This window comes from Hesperophylax consimilis, chromosome 17 (assembly GCF_061612785.1).
Source record: "Hesperophylax consimilis isolate HC1 chromosome 17, BYU_Hcon_1.0, whole genome shotgun sequence".
Lineage (NCBI taxonomy): Eukaryota > Metazoa > Arthropoda > Insecta > Trichoptera > Limnephilidae > Hesperophylax > Hesperophylax consimilis.
Genome location: NC_142852.1, coordinates 33,967,174 through 33,988,900, shown reverse-complemented (window position 1 = coordinate 33,988,900; position 21,727 = coordinate 33,967,174). Strand labels below are relative to the sequence as shown.

Below are 21,727 nucleotides of genomic sequence, written 5' to 3'. Positions count from 1 at the left end.
AAACGATAAAGAATATGGTGCTTTAAAAGTATTTAACAAGTAGTTGTGTTGTCAACAGGGAGGTCTTGTCACCTTTACTACCTTTGCATGACTCTCTACAGCTCTTCTGAGTGGGGGCCGGGAACTTTGTATGAGGATGACTGGCAGAATAATCCTACATTACATTCACTTGCACTCACGAAAATTTCCCAAGAAAATTTGAATACATACATATTCAACATTTTCACAGAATATTTAAAATTTTGCTTTGGAGAGCTTTATTTCACATGTAAACTTTTTACTTGATTTTTATTTATTTGCTACCGGTTTCGACGCATCCAAAATAAATCTCTTCAGAACAAAATGTCAACAAATTGTTACTTAGTCAATGACCAAGAAATACAAAAGTAATATAACATTTTTTTATAATCTATTTTCAGTCAAAAGCTTCATTGTAATATAGATGGAGATGACTGCTCAGATATATTCTGCGATGGTAAGGTGAGACGAAAGAGAGATGTGGTGAAATATGACAACGTTTATTACACAGTGTAGATGTTGCGATGACTCCAAACCGATGCTCGACACAGTTAATGGAATTAATCAGGCCGAAGATGGACACAGCGTCGGTGGACGTAGTCGACGGCAAATCCTCCAGTTCGATGGTCAACACCAGATGAAGCGGAGATGGACGGTGGCTCTACACCACGTCGGTGGTGGACGGATTTGAAGGTGATGTTCAGCAGTGGAGAAGACCATGGCTCTACCAGGTACTCTGGGACAACTATACTACCCGTTACTAAACTCAGACACTGTTACCATACTTACCCCGGCAGTATATTTCACGCTGTTTTCGTATTGTCTCTTTCAAACACCGTGATTATATTCATCATTAATAATTCATACTTCATTCATCGGAAACGAGCATCAGGCAACATAATTTCAGATTGTTCAATTTCGCACCACCGTTTTAAAACCACCGTTCACTCCGACACAAGCAACGCTTCCCTCGAAGGTACTGAGACGTATTTGCCTGAAATCCAAAAGATTATATACCATCCGCGGTTTTTCCTTTAAACGCGGTCATAAAATGCTATTTAGAGGTCGATAAAAGTACAGAGAAGTTTCCGTTTCTGCCAGAATTTTTGTGAAAGAATAAAACATCAATAAAATAATGTCTGCATAACACGGATTACAATAAACCATTATAATGTCTTTATCACAAATTAAGAGGGAGAGACCTAATACAGAGCGGAGCACTACAGAAGAGAACAAAGGTTTTTTAGTGACGTTTGAATAAAAGTCAACTAAAGATATTTCCAATTGATAACAACCACTCTCTCTTCACTCCTATATTCCGTCTCACTCTATCTCTGTGTGTATGAAAGATATTTGTATGGACCATTTGAATCCACTTAGTATTACAGTTTCCTGCGGTGGTATCGAAAGCTGTTTCGTTTTAGAATGTTAATATAATTAATGAGGATATGGAAAGTCCCTGGTAGAACAGAACTCACCGGTTATCACCAGTCGACTCCGCACTAATGTGCCGCCGCATATTTGGATGTAGTTGTCTCCAGTCCCTTCTTTGAGGAAGATGGCCACGTGCCATGGAAATTCACCGTTTGGCACACGCCTACCACGCCGCACCAGTGGCATCGAGACAGAATCTTCCAATCCGCAATCTGGAATTATAAAATCATTCTTGGCTATAATTTAGTATATATCTGATTATTTGTTTCATTCGTGTTAGTTTTGTTTGTTATATGTGGCCTCACATTTCTATGATGTTATCAACTTATTTGTTATTTTTTTTAAATATTGAGACAAAATTATATTTGCAAAATGTAGATAAGTAGTGTCGGTTATCGTATTATCGGTTACTGCCGTTGTTTATTTATTGGTTTGAAGATTACTAAAAGGAAAGAAAAGGAAAATGAAGCTTTATTGGGATGCCTCGTTCGGCATATAAAGTTTTCTCACATCTCTTATTCTTCACCGATTGCTTTGAAATGTTGACACAACGTTGCATTCGAATCTCGTGTTTTTTTTAATTTATTTTTTTATATTAACTCCACACAGGAGGCCCTGAAGAAAATAATTTCCCTCAGGGCCTACGTCATCTTTGGGGATGCTGGGTGGAGGGTCTTTTTGTGGAGAGGAAGGAGTGAACATGAGTCTTAAAGAGTCCCATGTTGTAGGAGGGAGGAAACGTAGAGGCCGGCAGTTCGTTCCACAGCCGAGCTGTTGAACTTAAGAACGAATCGTAGAAGCGACCCGTTCTCATGTGACAAATGTCAACCGTGTACAAATGTTGGGCGCGCGTTTGGCGTGTATCCCGACTACGCACCGGTGCCGAAGGGATCAATGACGCTAGTTCCTCAGAGCATCTTCCATTGTAATACCGATAGAACAAGGACAGCATACCTACCTGACGCCTGTGCTCTAAAAATTGCAGTCCGTCTGTTAAGATTGGGGAATCTATCAAACGGACCGCCCGTTTTTGCAGAGTCAAAGGTTTTTTTCAGATATTTTGGGGCTCCGGACCAGAGATGGCTGCCAAATTCGACAGTAGGTCGCACTTGCGATTTGTACAGGGTCAGCAGTTGTGTACTATTAAAGTATCTGCGGGCCCTGTACAGTACGCCCAGCTTCTGAGAGGCCAACTTTACTCTGGCTTCGATGGAGCCCCCATACCTGAGCTGGTCACTTATAGTTACACCAAGCATATCAATGGAAGGCCTGTTCGGAAGATTGCTTCCGTTGAAGGAGACTAGATTATCATTTGGATCCCTTTTAGACGTAATCAGACAGGATTGGGTCTTTGAAACATTAAATTCGACGAGATTATTTTTACCCCAGGATGAAATACTCTCGAGATAACCGTCCATTCTCTGCTTCAAAGCCCTCCGAGCCGTTGGAGTTTGTGTGTGATTAATGTGATTAGTGTGACTAATGATTTTGTTGATTATTTCTTTGAAAGTGTTAACAAATAATAAATAAGTGCAACCATAAGACAATTGAATTTGAACCAGAAAAGATGCCTCAAAGCACCGAGGGCAACAGCTGCGGATATAGAAAGTATTGTTAGACAAATAAAGAGTTCTTCTCCAGGAATTGATAATGTCAGGATGAAAGATATTAAAAAACATATTTCAATCTTAGTTCCAATTATAACCCATTTTATAAATAGAATCTTATTTTAAGCAAAAATTCCCGATGACTTAAAATGTAGTATTATAAGACCTATATTTAAGGTAGGTGACCAAACTGTATTGGGTAACTACCAAAGACATATGAATATTAGTAAACCTGCCCTAAGTGATTAAAAGCGTATTATTCCCCACTCCCCATACCGGTTCTATTGGAGCCGGCTGGGCTCGCGTATGGCTTCCCGTGAATATTGAGAATGTGACGTCATCATTCTTGTTCGAACTAGCGTCGAGCTATGGTCGAGGCATTTTATGAAAACGGCAAAATAGTGGCTTGTGATATGAAAACTTGTAAAAATAGATGTGAAAAAGAGAATAAACCCAATTGTCGTATTACATTCCATATGTAAGCATCATTTTAAGCTTATTCACGTCGTATAATATGAATCAGTTGTAGAAACATATACTTTCACATCGAGCCAACATTGGTCGAATGTAGCGATTCTCAAGTGTGCGCATCGTTGTTACTGGGAAGTAAATTATGAACACTTATAAAAGTGTCTTAACTAAATACGTAAACAAAATATTCGACTCTGAAAATAGAAGTTTTTTTTTTGCCAAATTTGGACTTCGCAAATTAGTTCATAACGTGGCGAGTAATTTGCGCTCCCATGTAAAAATGTCTATTCATTCAAAAGCAGATTTTACTTGAAAGAAGTAAATGGTGATATTATAATGCGAGATGCCTATATACTGTCAGATTGATTTATTGACGAATCACAGTCAGCTTTACCCCCTTCGTTCTTCAACAGTTGATTTTACCCCTCATCTTTAATTTCTAGTCTATATATTCTTATGTCTGTGGTAACTACAGACCAATTAGTATCTTACCATCACTAGGAAAAAATCTTGAAAAATATATTCAAATTAAAATTAAACAAATATTTAGAAGATTTTTCTAATTATTTTTTACCTTCCGATTTTATTGTCCGGGTTAAATCTTCCCCATAGGAAAAACTAAACCCTTCCACTCACTTTTCCACAAATGATCAGCTAGTCAATTAACACTATGTAAATGCATTATATAAGTAAAATAAATACAAAACAATACAAGAACAACAACACGTCAACTCACCAGATATCAAATGGGAAAAAAAATTCACCGTCTCTAGATATTTTCATATCAGAGGGTTCGGCTCGGTAGAACTTCTAACAGGGCCTATAAATCCTACTGATCCCTCAACATAAATATTAAAAAAATCTTTTGTTATCCTACATGTATTCAAAATGCCAAATTCTTTTTATTTCATTTCCTAAATCTGTGTATTTTCTTATTTTTTCGCTGACAGATTTTTGAATATTACAGGAATTTGGTATAGCGACATCAATGATATAAGTTATTTTTTTTAATTTTGTCATGTAAAACTATATCGGGTCTATTATGACTAATCGCTCGGTCTGTTAGTATAGTTTTATCATAATATATTTTATAAAATTCGTTTTCTAAAAATGAATTTGGTTCGTACGGTGCTAATATAGAACATCCCGATATAATATGTTCTATAGTTTCCGGAAAAGCCAAACATTTTCTACACAAATCATCAATTTGATTTGTATCTTTGATTATATGCTATCTATAATTTTTAGTATTAATGACTCTATCCTGAATAGCATGCATAAATCCTTCTATTTCTCAACTCTCCAATACTCAACCATTTGTTTGACGAAAATTTGTCAACATACGTTTAGTTGAGATAATTGAAGTGTTTTGCGTGTAAAATTTTATTTGACCAGGAATCTAATAATTCCTGGTTGGGATTTATAAAAATGTTGGCATTCTCATCGTATAAATTTAAAGGTGTAATATTTCTATCTGCCTTGCAAATTATTTTGTGCATTTCTGAGCTATGAGCTTTCCAATGGAAAAAAAGTTCTTAGCATTTCTACCTGATTATGTTTCAAAGAAGTTATTTTGACTATACCTCTACCTCCTAAATTTCTAGGTAAATTAACTCGTTCTATAGCTGAATTTGGATGATGGCAATCAAAATTTGTTAGCGTAGTTCTAATTAATCTTTCTAAGTTTTCTAAATCTGTATTAGACCATTTAATTATGCCAAATGAGTACGTTAATAGAGGTATTGCCCAAGTATTTATTGCTTTTACAAAAATTTTAGCAGATAGATTGCATTTTAAAATTTTCCTGATCCTAGTTTGAAATTTAATCGTAATATCATTTTTAATACTAGTATGGTCTAATCTATTTGATTGTGGGTATTCTAAATACTTATAAACCTCATCCCTTTTCATACTAGTAATTTGGAAATTTCTAAATATACTCTCGTCCCTATCTACAATTTTGCCTTTCTCTATATGGATCGTTCTACATTTATCTAAACCAAAAGTCATTTTGATATCATCTGAAAAGTTTTTAACTACCTCGATCATTTTCTCTAAATTTTGTTCAGAATTCGAAAATAATTTTATGTCCTCCATATATAATAAATGCGAAATTTTACTACTCTCCCTTGTACTACCCTAAACTTTTATTCCAAACTTGCTTTTAATTAACATTTTAGATAGAGGATTCAATGCTAAGCAAAACCAAAGAGGACTCAATGAGTCTCCTTGAAAAATTCCTCTTTTAATTGAAATGCCCGGTATTACTATTTTCTTACCTTTTAAATTGATAAGTAAATTGGTATTCCAAAAGGACATAATATTTTCCAAAAAGCTAATAATAATGGGGTTAATTTTATATGTATTTAATACTTTGATCAGCCACGAGTGCGGGACACTATCGAAAGCCTTTTGGTAGTCTATATAGCAAGTATGTAAATTACGTTTTCGAGTTTGAATCTGTTTTAGAAATACAGAATCAATAACTTATTGTTCTTTACATCCCATATGTTTTCTGCGACAACCTTTTTGTTGTTCAGATAAAATATTTTTTTCATCTAAATGAGTATATATTAAATCTGTCAAGCAAGATGTTAAAATTTTGTATATTGTCGGTAAACATGTAATGGGTCTGTACTGAGAGGGATTATTAATATTTTCGCTTTTGGACAACATATAAGTAATGCCTTTAGTTAGAAAATTTGGAAAATTTTGTGGTTGACTGACAAATTTTGAAAGATTTTTTGCCAAAAGAGGATGTAAAGTAGTTAGACGTTTGTACCAAAAATTATGTATCCAATCGCAACCCGTGGCTTTCCAATTATGAGTATTTTTAATAATTTTGGTTAACAATTCAACCGATATATTAGAAAAACTCATTTGTTCAATGCCTGAAAAATTGAGTTCTTCATTTTCTATCCAGGGACTTGATTCGTTATGTTTTATATCTTTACTCCAAATTTTAGTCCAAAAATTGCGCATATCTTATTCAGATGCCAACGGAATATTATTATTCGAAATAATATTTTGTTTATCGTCAAGTTTGGAATAAAATATTTTTTCATTTTTCTGGAATAATCTGTTATTATTTTTTTTATTATACGTATAATTATATATTTTTAATCTACTAGCTTTTACGCCTAATTTTTGTTTTAATAAATCCAATAAATCATTGATTATATTTTCATTATTATGACTATCTATGTTATAACCAAATTTTCTCCCAATTTCATCTACATGTCTCAAAATTTTCCTACTTCTATTCCCATTTTTATGTTCTATTACTCTAGCTATGTTACTTCTTAAAAATACTACATCATTTTCTAATCTGATCTGCCATTCTGGTTTACTATAACTATATGATCTATCATCAGAGGATGATAATTTGATTCCTAACTTATTACAAACAGTAACAGCACTAGCATATACTATTGTATGAAGATCTAAAAAACTAATTTCGTCAAAAATTATTTTCGGTAAAATTATGTTATTTAATTAAAAAATTAATTTAGATAATTTCTCTGACGTATTCAATTTTGGTAATTTTGGTCTAACTGTTGGTTCTACATCTATATATCTTTTTTTTTTTTTTTTATAAATTTAATTTTTTATAAATTTAATTTAGATTAAATTTGATAATAGTATTATTAAGTTCTGCAAGTGTTTTAGTTTTAAAACTAACACACTTGCAGAACTAAATAATACTATTATCAAATTTAATCTAAATTAAATTTATAAAAAATTAAATGGAGTTCTACGAACTAAACACAAAAACAATAAATAAAAAAAATATCTATATATCTGTTTATATTATTATGAAGTAAGTTAGATAATTCTATTACATTATCATCAACAAAGTTTAAATTTGCAATGTTGATTTCCCTAAGATTATAAATAACGTCTAAGTTATTTGAATCTACTGTAATTTCATTGGACATTTCGACTAGAATATTATCCAAACTATCTACATTAAATGTATCTGATATGACATTACTTGTGTTAATTTGTTCTAAATTATTTCCCATTTGCAATCTATCTGCTACTTCTCTTTTAATCTGTTCTAATGTGACTACAGGAATTAAATTATTTTTGAAAATTGCTCGCTTTTGGTCTGCTAATCTTTGTTCGTTTACCTGGGCAATCGGATAATTTTGTGAGAAAAGTGAATATTATTGAAGTGAAACTTCTTTAGGCGCGTAATTCGGGGACGGAGTAAAACCGAGTCAGGATCGACACGAAAATGCGGGTACCCCCACCACCGCTCACCGTTCACTGTCCCTCTCTCACCATATGCGCTTGTTGAGGTGGGGGAGCCGCTCACGAACGTTTTGCTTTGAGTTACGAGCGAGATACGAGTTCGGTTTAGCAGGTCGGCCGGTAGCGCACTTGCGCGGCCACGCCCACCACGGCCAGTGAATCAGTTAGCAGCGTGCTCCCGCTGTGATAAGTTGTGTTCGCGTTTTGTGTTGCGTTTACATTTACATTTATAGTTGTAGTTCATTTAATTAATTCATTTAATTTTTGATGAAATGAAAATAGAGAGAGAGGAATACTAGAAGTTTCACTTCTGTCTTGCGTAGGCTTGACACACCCACTTTTTTTTTTCCTATATAACAACATATCTGTTTCTAGTTTGGTTACATAAAAATATGAACGAACAATGAACATATTGACATCGTTCGTCCATTTCATACGCTGTCTAGGAATACCTGTTTTTTGGGGTCTTAGACTATCCATGTTCATCTGTATAGATGACATAATAATCCCCTGTTCATCTACGTTGGTTGCAAATGACATTGTTGTCATTTTGCAAAACAACTAGGAGATGATTGTATCGTTACTGCTACATTCCAGTAACCAAATCAACAAATAATTTTCAATATGACCAAATTAAATATTCTAATCAAACTACCTTTCGACATAACAAATCTATAATTTCCAATTCAACTACCTTTCAACATTACAAATCTATGATATATTATGTTCCAGAAAAACGTCAACATAAAAATATACCTTTAAAATGTTTTTTTTTTCAAATGAATGTCAAATATTGTTGTTTACCTTGGTTACTGGGGTCCTCAAATATATATTTTTTTAAATCCTATAAATAAGAAATAAATAATTTATTATTATTATTATTATTATTTGGTACAATATTTTTAACATTTCAAAGTTTTCCAGTAATGTTGGCCTCACTGGGTGGCTTGCCCGTGCTGAGGCCTTCATTTTATTATATGAAAATATAATCTACATAATACATTTAAAGAGAAAATAATACATTTAAAAATATAATCTTGTGTGTTTGTGAGTGATGTGTGTTTATATTGGTCTTTGTGTGTTACGTGTAGGTTTTATTTTAATTTTATAGTATGATATTTTGGTAATATTGTCTTTTTGTTCTTTAATCCATTTTGTAATTTTGTGTGTGAATTTATTTTTATTTTCGTTAATTTTAATTTCAAGTTTTACACTGTTGAAAGCTTTTATAGCATGGTATTGGTAGTGTCTTTGTCCAAAGCTTGAATTTACTGTCTTACTGGTCTGTTAGTGTTATTTTGTGTATGTTGAAATTTATTTTTTCGTCGAAAATGTAGTTTAGTAGTGTTTTAACGTATAATTGGCGTACATCTAGTACGTCACAGCTATAATATGTAATAATAGATATTAATCAATACGGTTTCAGAAGAGTACAGAATTTCTGCTTCAAAAATTTGCCAACATGATAAATAGACATCGGATTATATGCATTTGCATATTTGCATATGCAAATGCATATAACTCTCTAATTACGACGTTAATGCATATTTCAGCCTTTTTTCCCAAATCGTGCATACTTCGTTTAATAGCGAGAGGTATCATTTACGTATAGGGAGCTAGGTGACTTGGTTGCCTGTAAAATCCTAGAAAAAACAAATCATTCAACTGTTGCTCGTTTCATAAATGATTCCATAAGATCTTTGTTTCCCGATTGTTCTGTGGATGAAAAAATCTGCATGTTTGTTTCTGATGCTGCGCCATACATGGTGAAAGCTGGCCAAGCCTTGCAAACTTTTTATCCAAATTTACTACACATTACCTGCTTAGCTCACGGGTTTCATCGCCTTGCAGAAGAGATACGGCAAGAGTATGGGAATGTTAATAAATTAATTTCCTCTACAAAAAAAGTGTTTTTAAAAGCACCGTCGCGTGTGCAGTCTTATAAAGAGGAATTGCCAAATCTAGCATTGCCGCCAGAACCCATAATTACTCGATGGGGTACTTGGCTAAAGGCAGTATTATTCTATGCTGAAAATTTTGAGGCCGTAAAACAAGTAGTTGGGCAATTTTACAGTTCTGAGGCCATTGTAATTCATTCAAGCAAGCTAGCATTTGAAGACGCATCCATTAAACAGAATATCGCCCTCATCTCAACACATTTCCACAAGTTACCAGATACCATAAAAAAATTTGAAACAAAAAACCTTCCTCTAATTAAAGCAATAGAAATACTGGAAACAATGATCGAACTCGCCAACGCCCTTCCTAATTCAATGTCAGAAAAGATTCGTAAGAAGTTAGACTCTATTTTGCTTAAAACCCGAGTCTTGAAGATATGAAGAACATTAATGCCTACATCAACGGCACAGGTCATACCCTGCCTAAACATATATCTACAGAAATGGCGCCAAATTTTAAATTTTATCCAATGACGTCAGTTGACGTAGAGAGGTCGTTTTCGGCGTACAAATTAATACTGGGTGGCAGACGTCACAGATTTGAGCTCGAAAATTTGGAAAAATACTTTGTTGTATATTGTCACAAAAACTACGCATAATTTTAAGAATATTTCGCTGTATTTGTACGGTCTTTAATTAAAATAAAAAATTTAAATGGTTTTTTGATTTTGCATTGTGCATATTTTGGGCAAATCAAGAGTTTTTAGTGCATATTTCGGCCTTTTTTAGTGCATATTTGCATGCATATTTTGGCACTTTGTTAGTGCATATAATCCGATGTCTAATGATAAATAATGAATTAAACTGTAAAAAACATAAATTTGTCTTATTTATAGATTACTCTAAAGCCTTTGATACTATTGATCATGGTAAATTACTTAAAATACTAGAAATTATAGGAATAATAGGAAAACCACTAAAACTTTTTGAAAATTACTTAAAGAACCGATGCATGAAATTAAAACTCTTAAACTCTTTAAGCAAAAAAAAAGTTTTTTGCCGGCGTTCCTCAAGGTTCCATATTAGGTCCAATTATGTATATTATGCATGTTTCTTTTATTAAACACATTTTTAGACATGTAAAGCACTTTGTAAATATGTGGATGATAATGCGTTAGTTATTTCTAGCACTGATTTGCAAACTTGTATAGACCTTTTACAAAAATACTACATTGAACTCTTAAAATGGTCTCATGACTGGCTTAATCATAAATGCCAAAAAAACTAAATTGTAACACATAAGATTCCCTAATGTTAAGGTATATATTACACCAGAAATAAATACATAAACCTCAGATTGATTACACGATGGTATTCCTGCAATGTGTACAAGCGAAAATTTGTATTTATTTATTATTACGCCTATTAAGGCTTTTACATACACATATAACAATATTTTAAAAATTATACTAGTAAATAGTGCAGGAAATGACTGTTTAAAACACATATATAAATAAAAAATATAGTTGAATTTAATCCACACAGTGTGTAGGTACAAAATATAAAAATAAAAAATCCAAAATATTTTTTTTCTTTCAGTCGACAAAATACCGTTAACGTGTGTATAATAAAAGTGATGTACTAAATATATCAAGAACATCGGAGTATTTGTTTCCTAGCTGTTGAATCCGTCGCATAGGAGTGTGATATTGGGACGTTGATATAGAATTGCTACAATAATATGGTAGGTACTGTCTTGTAACTGAACTGCTTGGAGTATGAAAAGAGATTACATACAATAAATCAGGGGTATCAAACATTGAATTAATGATTTTATACAAACAGGTTAAATCGGAAATGATTCTACGATCGGATAATTTTATTAAATTTAATTAACATTATCGTAAATTAGGCATTCTCTAGGAATGCCCATTTTAAAATTTACATATCTTAAAAATGTATTTTGGATTCTTTCAATCGCATGTGAATGAACCTCATAATTTGGGGAAAAAACCGTGGAATTGTATTCTACATGACTCCTTACTAGTGACATATTATAATGTTTTTACAGTATTTACATTATTGAAATCACTAGATACCCTTAAAATAAATCCCAAAATTTTCAAAGCTTTATTGGTTATTATTTCTATATGCTTGATAAAGTTGAGTTTCCTGTCAAAATTTAAAAAAGCTCACAATGGAACTAGTTAAAGAATGTGTTTATTTAGGTGTCAATATTGATTGTTTTTTCAAATGGGAAATACAAATAAACAAAGTTTGTGCACGACTAAGATCAATTATAAGCAGATTGTAAAAACTAAAAATGGAATTATTCCAATCTGCAAGCTTGGAATAATTTATTTATCTCTAGCTGAATCTGTTATAAGGTATGGAATAACAGCTTGGGGATTTTCCTGTAAAACTAATATCGACCATGTTCAATCCGTGTTCATTGGTTAAATTATTAGCTGAAAATAATTTATACAAAGAAAGGCATTATATTCCATAATTCTATCAGTCTCAAAATTCTTTCAGTGAGAGCAATTCTGTGGTACAAAATTACATTTCAGCACATAATTAACCCTTCATATATAAACAGGCTAAAATGAAATCATAATACTATAATACATAATAAGTAAATACATAATAGTATAAAATAATGAAACATAATACATAATAAGTATATGATTCCCAATTGTTTTAATATGTTACCTGCTGAAATTAAAAACTGTACCCAAAACACACAATTGGTGAACTTACTGAAGACTTGGCTTACTGTAAGAATTAATTTGTATTAGCTTACAATGATATATTATTCTAAAGACTTTTAAAATTGTTATTTATGTTTTCATAATATTCTTTTGCTATATTCTATAATTTTTTTAATTGTTTTGTTTTATGTAATTGTTAAAGTGTAACTGTAAACTCACTATAATAATATTTATAATGTAAAGAACCAGTTAGACAAACTGCTAAAAAGTAGTCTATGGGGATTTTTTGCCTTAAATTTGTAAAATGTGTAATATATTATTAAAAAAAAATCATTGTATTGTAAAAAGTATTTAAGTACTCGACCTCTTCAACCATTCATATATTATCTTTACCCTTTCACTTACTTCTCGTTTTACCATAAATAGTTATTTAAACAGTTATTTTACCAACAAGGTTAGGTTATAACGAAGACACTCTAATTGTATTATGTATTGAGGACATCATGATACAAACAAACAATCCATACGGAACACAATACCAATATTACTGACCACTTCACAATACTACTCACTACTCAACTTCAAAACACTGTATAACTAGCTGACTGTATTATGTATTGAGGACATCATGATACAAACAAACAATCCATACGGAACACAATACCAATATTACTGACCACTTCACAATACTACTCACTACTCAACTTCAAAACACTGTTTAACTAGCTGACGTGTACCCGGCGTTGCTTGGGGTTGTGAATGGTTTGAAGTAAGGTTTTGTATAACTAGCTGACGTGTACCCGGCGTTGCTTGGGGTTGTGAATGGTTTGAAGTAAGGTTTTGTATAACTAGCTGACGTGTACCCGGCGTTGCTTGGGGTTGTGAATGGTTTGAAGTAAGGTTTTGTATAACTAGCTGACGTGTAGGTACCCGGCGTTGCTTGGGGTTGTGAATGGTTTGAAGTAAGGTTTTGTATAACTAGCTGACGTGTAGGTACCCGGCGTTGCTTGGGGTTGTGAATGGTTTGAAGTAAGGTTTTGTATAACTAGCTGACGTGTACCCGGCGTTGCTTGGGGTTGTGAATGGTTTGAAGTAAGGTTTTGTATAACTAGCTGACGTGTACCCGGCGTTGCTTGGGGTTGTGAATGGTTTGAAGTAAGGTTTTGTATAACTAGCTGACGTGTAGGTACCCGGCGTTGCTTGGGGTTGTGAATGGTTTGAAGTAAGGTTTTGTATAACTAGCTGACGTGTACCCGGCGTTGCTTGGGGTTGTGAATGGTTTGAAGTAAGGTTTTGTATAACTAGCTGACGTGTAGGTACCCGGCGTTGCTTGGGGTTGTGAATGGTTTGAAGTAAGGTTTTGTATAACTAGCTGACGTGTACCCGGCGTTGCTTGGGGTTGTGAATGGTTTGAAGTAAGGTTTTGTATAACTAGCTGACGTGTAGGTACCCGGCGTTGCTTGGGGTTGTGAATGGTTTGAAGTAAGGTTTTGTATAACTAGCTGACGTGTAGGTACCCGGCGTTGCTTGGGGTTGTGAATGGTTTGAAGTAAGGTTTTGTATAACTAGCTGACGTGTAGGTACCCGGCGTTGCTTGGGGTTGTGAATGGTTTGAAGTAAGGTTTTGTATAACTAGCTGACGTGTACCCGGCGTTGCTTGGGGTTGTGAATGGTTTGAAGTAAGGTTTTGTATAACTAGCTGACGTGTAGGTACCCGGCGTTGCTTGGGGTTGTGAATGGTTTGAAGTAAGGTTTTGTATAACTAGCTGACGTGTAGGTACCCGGCGTTGCTTGGGGTTGTGAATGGTTTGAAGTAAGGTTTTGTATAACTAGCTGACGTGTACCCGGCGTTGCTTGGGGTTGTGAATGGTTTGAAGTAAGGTTTTGTATAACTAGCTGACGTGTAGGTACCCGGCGTTGCTTGGGGTTGTGAATGGTTTGAAGTAAGGTTTTGTATAACTAGCTGACGTGTACCCGGCGTTGCTTGGGGTTGTGAATGGTTTGAAGTAAGGTTTTGTATAACTAGCTGACGTGTAGGTACCCGGCGTTGCTTGGGGTTGTGAATGGTTTGAAGTAAGGTTTTGTATAACTAGCTGACGTGTACCCGGCGTTGCTTGGGGTTGTGAATGGTTTGAAGTAAGGTTTTGTATAACTAGCTGACGTGTAGGTACCCGGCGTTGCTTGGGGTTGTGAATGGTTTGAAGTAAGGTTTTGTATAACTAGCTGACGTGTACCCGGCGTTGCTTGGGGTTGTGAATGGTTTGAAGTAAGGTTTTGTATAACTAGCTGACGTGTACCCGGCGTTGCTTGGGGTTGTGAATGGTTTGAAGTAAGGTTTTGTATAACTAGCTGACGTGTAGGTACCCGGCGTTGCTTGGGGTTGTGAATGGTTTGAAGTAAGGTTTTGTATAACTAGCTGACGTGTACCCGGCGTTGCTTGGGGTTGTGAATGGTTTGAAGTAAGGTTTTGTATAACTAGCTGACGTGTAGGTACCCGGCGTTGCTTGGGGTTGTGAATGGTTTGAAGTAAGGTTTTGTATAACTAGCTGACGTGTACCCGGCGTTGCTTGGGGTTGTGAATGGTTTGAAGTAAGGTTTTGTATAACTAGCTGACGTGTAGGTACCCGGCGTTGCTTGGGGTTGTGAATGGTTTGAAGTAAGGTTTTGTATAACTAGCTGACGTGTACCCGGCGTTGCTTGGGGTTGTGAATGGTTTGAAGTAAGGTTTTGTATAACTAGCTGACGTGTACCCGGCGTTGCTTGGGGTTGTGAATGGTTTGAATTAAGGTTTTGTATAACTAGCTGACGTGTACCCGGCGTTGCTTGGGGTTGTGAATGGTTTGAAGTAAGGTTTTGTATAACTAGCTGACGTGTACCCGGCGTTGCTTGGGGTTGTGAATGGTTTGAAGTAAGGTTTTGTATAACTAGCTGACGTGTAGGTACCCGGCGTTGCTTGGGGTTGTGAATGGTTTGAAGTAAGGTTTTGTATAACTAGCTGACGTGTACCCGGCGTTGCTTGGGGTTGTGAATGGTTTGAAGTAAGGTTTTGTATAACTAGCTGACGTGTACCCGGCGTTGCTTGGGGTTGTGAATGGTTTGAAGTAAGGTTTTGTATAACTAGCTGACGTGTACCCGGCGTTGCTTGGGGTTGTGAATGGTTTGAAGTAAGGTTTTGTATAACTAGCTGACGTGTACCCGGCGTTGCTTGGGGTTGTGAATGGTTTGAAGTAAGGTTTTGTATAACTAGCTGACGTGTACCCGGCGTTGCTTGGGGTTGTGAATGGTTTGAAGTAAGGTTTTGTATAACTAGCTGACGTGTACCCGGCGTTGCTTGGGGTTGTGAATGGTTTGAAGTAAGGTTTTGTATAACTAGCTGACGTGTACCCGGCGTTGCTTGGGGTTGTGAATGGTTTGAAGTAAGGTTTTGTATAACTAGCTGACGTGTACCCGGCGTTGCTTGGGGTTGTGAATGGTTTGAAGTAAGGTTTTGTATAACTAGCTGACGTGTAGGTACCCGGCGTTGCTTGGGGTTGTGAATGGTTTGAAGTAAGGTTTTGTATAACTAGCTGACGTGTACCCGGCGTTGCTTGGGGTTGTGAATGGTTTGAAGTAAGGTTTTGTATAACTAGCTGACGTGTACCCGGCGTTGCTTGGGGTTGTGAATGGTTTGAAGTAAGGTTTTGTATAACTAGCTGACGTGTAGGTACCCGGCGTTGCTTGGGGTTGTGAATGGTTTGAAGTAAGGTTTTGTATAACTAGCTGACGTGTACCCGGCGTTGCTTGGGGTTGTGAATGGTTTGAAGTAAGGTTTTGTATAACTAGCTGACGTGTACCCGGCGTTGCTTGGGGTTGTGAATGGTTTGAAGTAAGGTTTTGTATAACTAGCTGACGTGTAGGTACCCGGCGTTGCTTGGGGTTGTGAATGGTTTGAAGTAAGGTTTTGTATAACTAGCTGACGTGTACCCGGCGTTGCTTGGGGTTGTGAATGGTTTGAAGTAAGGTTTTGTATAACTAGCTGACGTGTACCCGGCGTTGCTTGGGGTTGTGAATGGTTTGAAGTAAGGTTTTGTATAACTAGCTGACGTGTACCCGGCGTTGCTTGGGGTTGTGAATGGTTTGAAGTAAGGTTTTGTATAACTAGCTGACGTGTACCCGGCGTTGCTTGGGGTTGTGAATGGTTTGAAGTAAGGTTTTGTATAACTAGCTGACGTGTACCCGGCGTTGCTTGGGGTTGTGAATGGTTTGAAGTAAGGTTTTGTATAACTAGCTGACGTGTAGGTACCCGGCGTTGCTTGGGGTTGTGAATGGTTTGAAGTAAGGTTTTGTATAACTAGCTGACGTGTACCCGGCGTTGCTTGGGGTTGTGAATGGTTTGAAGTAAGGTTTTGTATAACTAGCTGACGTGTACCCGGCGTTGCTTGGGGTTGTGAATGGTTTGAAGTAAGGTTTTGTATAACTAGCTGACGTGTACCCGGCGTTGCTTGGGGTTGTGAATGGTTTGAAGTAAGGTTTTGTATAACTAGCTGACGTGTACCCGGCGTTGCTTGGGGTTGTGAATGGTTTGAAGTAAGGTTTTGTATAACTAGCTGACGTGTACCCGGCGTTGCTTGGGGTTGTGAATGGTTTGAAGTAAGGTTTTGTATAACTAGCTGACGTGTACCCGGCGTTGCTTGGGGTTGTGAATGGTTTGAAGTAAGGTTTTGTATAACTAGCTGACGTGTAGGTACCCGGCGTTGCTTGGGGTTGTGAATGGTTTGAAGTAAGGTTTTGTATAACTAGCTGACGTGTACCCGGCGTTGCTTGGGGTTGTGAATGGTTTGAAGTAAGGTTTTGTATAACTAGCTGACGTGTAGGTACCCGGCGTTGCTTGGGGTTGTGAATGGTTTGAAGTAAGGTTTTGTATAACTAGCTGACGTGTACCCGGCGTTGCTTGGGGTTGTGAATGGTTTGAAGTAAGGTTTTGTATAACTAGCTGACGTGTACCCGGCGTTGCTTGGGGTTGTGAATGGTTTGAAGTAAGGTTTTGTATAACTAGCTGACGTGTAGGTACCCGGCGTTGCTTGGGGTTGTGAATGGTTTGAAGTGAGGTTTTGTATAACTAGCTGACGTGTACCCGGCGTTGCTTGGGGTTGTGAATGGTTTGAAGTAAGGTTTTGTATAACTAGCTGACGTGTAGGTACCCGGCGTTGCTTGGGGTTGTGAATGGTTTGAAGTAAGGTTTTGTATAACTAGCTGACGTGTACCCGGCGTTGCTTGGGGTTGTGAATGGTTTGAAGTAAGGTTTTGTATAACTAGCTGACGTGTACCCGGCGTTGCTTGGGGTTGTGAATGGTTTGAAGTAAGGTTTTGTATAACTAGCTGACGTGTAGGTACCCGGCGTTGCTTGGGGTTGTGAATGGTTTGAAGTAAGGTTTTGTATAACTAGCTTACGTGTACCCGGCGTTGCTTGGGGTTGTGAATGGTTTGAAGTAAGGTTTTGTATAACTAGCTGACGTGTATCCGGCGTTGCTTGGGGTTGTGAATGGTTTGAAGTAAGGTTTTGTATAACTAGCTGACGTGTACCCGGCGTTGCTTGGGGTTGTGAATGGTTTCAAGAAAGGTTTTGTATAACTAGCTGACGTGTAGGTACCCGGCGTTGCTTGGGGTTGTGAATGGTTTGAAGTAAGGTTTTGTATAACTAGCTGACGTGTACCCGGCGTTGCTTGGGGTTGTGAATGGTTTGAAGTAAGGTTTTGTATAACTAGCTGACGTGTAGGTACCCGGCGTTGCTTGGGGTTGTGAATGGTTTGAAGTAAGGTTTTGTATAACTAGCTGACGTGTACCCGGCGTTGCTTGGGGTTGTGAATGGTTTGAAGTAAGGTTTTGTATAACTAGCTGACGTGTAGGTACCCGGCGTTGCTTGGGGTTGTGAATGGTTTGAAGTAAGGTTTTGTATAACTAGCTGACGTGTACCCGGCGTTGCTTGGGGTTGTGAATGGTTTGAAGTAAGGTTTTGTATAACTAGCTGACGTGTACCCGGCGTTGCTTGGGGTTGTGAATGGTTTGAAGTAAGGTTTTGTATAACTAGCTGACGTGTACCCGGCGTTGCTTGGGGTTGTGAATGGTTTGAAGTAAGGTTTTGTATAACTAGCTGACGTGTACCCGGCGTTGCTTGGGGTTGTGAATGGTTTGAAGTAAGGTTTTGTATAACTAGCTGACGTGTAGGTACCCGGCGTTGCTTGGGGTTGTGAATGGTTTGAAGTAAGGTTTTGTATAACTAGCTGACGTGTACCCGGCGTTGCTTGGGGTTGTGAATGGTTTGAAGTAAGGTTTTGTATAACTAGCTGACGTGTACCCGGCGTTGCTTGGGGTTGTGAATGGTTTGAAGTAAGGTTTTGTATAACTAGCTGACGTGTAGGTACCCGGCGTTGCTTGGGGTTGTGAATGGTTTGAAGTAAGGTTTTGTATAACTAGCTGACGTGTACCCGGCGTTGCTTGGGGTTGTGAATGGTTTGAAGTAAGGTTTTGTATAACTAGCTGACGTGTAGGTACCCGGCGTTGCTTGGGGTTGTGAATGGTTTGAAGTAAGGTTTTGTATAACTAGCTGACGTGTACCCGGCGTTGCTTGGGGTTGTGAATGGTTTGAAGTAAGGTTTTGTATAACTAGCTGACGTGTACCCGGCGTTGCTTGGGGTTGTGAATGGTTTGAAGTAAGGTTTTGTATAACTAGCTGACGTGTACCCGGCGTTGCTTGGGGTTGTGAATGGTTTGAAGTAAGGTTTTGTATAACTAGCTGACGTGTACCCGGCGTTGCTTGGGGTTGTGAATGGTTTGAAGTAAGTTTACTACATTGCAAAACGTTACATATTTATTCGTATTAGATATATGCTATGCCTTTTGATTTGAAAAGTAACTATTCAGTTTGAATGGGTATTGGCTATGCCTTTTGATTTGAAAAGTAACTATTCAGTTTGGATGGGTATTTGCTATGCCTTTTGATTTGAAAAGTAACTATTCAGTTTGGATGGGTATTGGCTATACCTTTTGATTTGAAAAGTAACTATTCAGTTTGGATGGGTATTTTGATAAATCCTAATGAACGTTTAGTAGGAAAAGGGCAGCGCAGACGGACCACCCTCCCTTGGACAGAATCAAGTAGTGGACAATTCAATTGTTGGACTTACTTTATATTTGTGTTCGGATCAGCAGAAGATCTGCCACTTTGTTGGAAGCCATATTTACATCACTTTTATTGTAGGTAAATAAAGGTGAAGCAACTATTGTTTTATCATAAAGTAGACAGTGTTTTGCAGGTTAAGTGTGCTAAATTTGTCAAAAATCAAATAAATAGATGAAATGTTTGGTTTAATGAATAGAACACATCGTTGGCAACGAACTTGTGTTAAATATTACATTCTTGTATTACGGAGGAGATAAATCTGTAAAGCAGCTATTTCAGATTTTTTGGCAAATTTTCAAATTCTAATTGAATCTTAGATTGAATAATAGATTAAACTTTCATTTTTTACTCCAAATAATGTCAAGAATCACTGGTAAAAAAAACTATATTAAATACGTCCCTTCACACCCTGTTTAGAGGAAAAGTAAGTAATAATTTAAATGAGGTAGATCTCGTACCAATATAGTTTACACATTTAATTTAATTGCTAATGAGAGCATAGTAACAATATAACATTAGGTACTACAATAAATAATTAGGAGAATATTATTTGTATTTATTATTTGTGTTCTAATATCTTATTTTAGTATTTATCAAATATTTAAAATTCCGAATTTTTGTAAATATTTTATCCCACGGGGACTGGACCCTTAGTTTTTTGTTATACTATGAAGTTAATATGAAAATATCTCATTAGATTTTATTTATATATTTTATAAGTATATTATTTATAGATGAGAAAGGATCTGTTGGTTTTTTCTATATAAATAAATTAAAAAATAACATATAAAAAATGAGAGCAAAAACATATCAAAGGTATCACGGAAAAACTTACAAAACTGATATATTTCTTTAAAAATCTAAGAAATGTGGTAAATAAAAATGATATGAAAAAATCTATTACGCTTTATGTCATTTTCGTATTGAATATGGAATTATAGGATGGGGATCTGCTGTAACTAAGTATATACATAACCTGAACACAATTCTAAAAGGAATCATAAAGACCATACTGAAAGTACCCATAAGAACGCCTTCGATTGAAATTTTCAATAGTTTTGATGTACCAAATGTACAACAAATATACTATTGAAACCATTCAAAAATACTGAATCCTCTACAATACCGCGTATTCATCAAACAAGGTCAAATCACAATGACATAAAAAATATTCCAGGTCATAAATCCAAATTCGGGCAAAAAATTATATTTATTTTGCGAGGAAACTCCACAATATCCTTCCCCCTGATATAAAGCGAATAGAAAATTTGAATGATAAAAATCTAGAATCAAAATCTGACTGAAAGAGATTAATGAAAAAAATTCTGAACAAAACATTAAAAACGACATAAAAATCTAATAAAACAAAATTAATTACTTTAGTCCGCCACACAACCCTAGTGAGGTTATACAACATAATATTATACGTATATTTAACATCATATTTTATATGTACAATGTTTAAATAGTCGCTGTAATAAAAAAATAATAATTATCTGTATATATAATAATAAGGTAATGCCTATGTAGTATATGAAATAGTAAGGCGCCCTAGAGGTGATTTTTCACTTAAAAAGCGCTACACAATTATTATTATAATGTGGTGCGTTTTGGCCTTGTAAAGATTCAAAATATCTGCGCATATTAAACAGGATAAATACATTTTGTAATTAACATACCATCTTCAAATTGTTTAATCCCAAAGATGATTGTGAAGCACAAAACCAAAACTATTTTAAAAAATATCATTTTAACGAGGGTCAGAACGTATGTACACCGCGACGCGTTGCGAGTTGCGAGCTACTAAATGTGATCACTGAATTCACATGAAAGATAAACTATAGCAGTTTTTGCAATAGATAAGGACTCTTCGCATGTTTTTTTAGCATCTGCCGATGGTTTTTTCTTGTTTTCAGCAATCAAATTACAATTATTATCACTTTTGATATAAAATATAATAAATATAAGCGATTAGCTATGAATATTCATATTTTTCCGACATTAAATTGCTTATTTTGAGATGTGTATTGACTACGCAGCACAGGGACGCGTGGATTTTTTTAGCACAATAAGAGAAAGGTTAACATGATGTATTGAAACAGTTACTATGAAACAGTTCCTACGCATCAAAAGGCACGACCCGGTTAACCTACCTAGAAAAAGAAAAGGTCC

General features: G+C 35.9%; 1 protein-coding gene across 1 annotated transcript in view; it reads right to left on the bottom strand.

Annotated features, from left to right (window-relative positions):
* Positions 1-21,525, bottom strand: part of LOC149416474 (transmembrane protease serine 9-like) — a 102,352-nt gene extending 80,827 nt beyond the window's left edge. Inside the window, exons 1-2 of the mRNA XM_089641717.1 lie at positions 21,235-21,525; positions 1,497-1,664 (exon numbers count right to left, since the gene is read on the bottom strand). Of these exons, the coding sequence (XP_089497843.1) occupies positions 1,497-1,664; positions 21,235-21,304 (238 nt within the window). The 5' untranslated portion in view covers positions 21,305-21,525. The remainder of the gene's footprint in view (positions 1-1,496; positions 1,665-21,234) is intronic.
* Between the last annotated feature and the right edge of the window lie 202 nt (positions 21,526-21,727).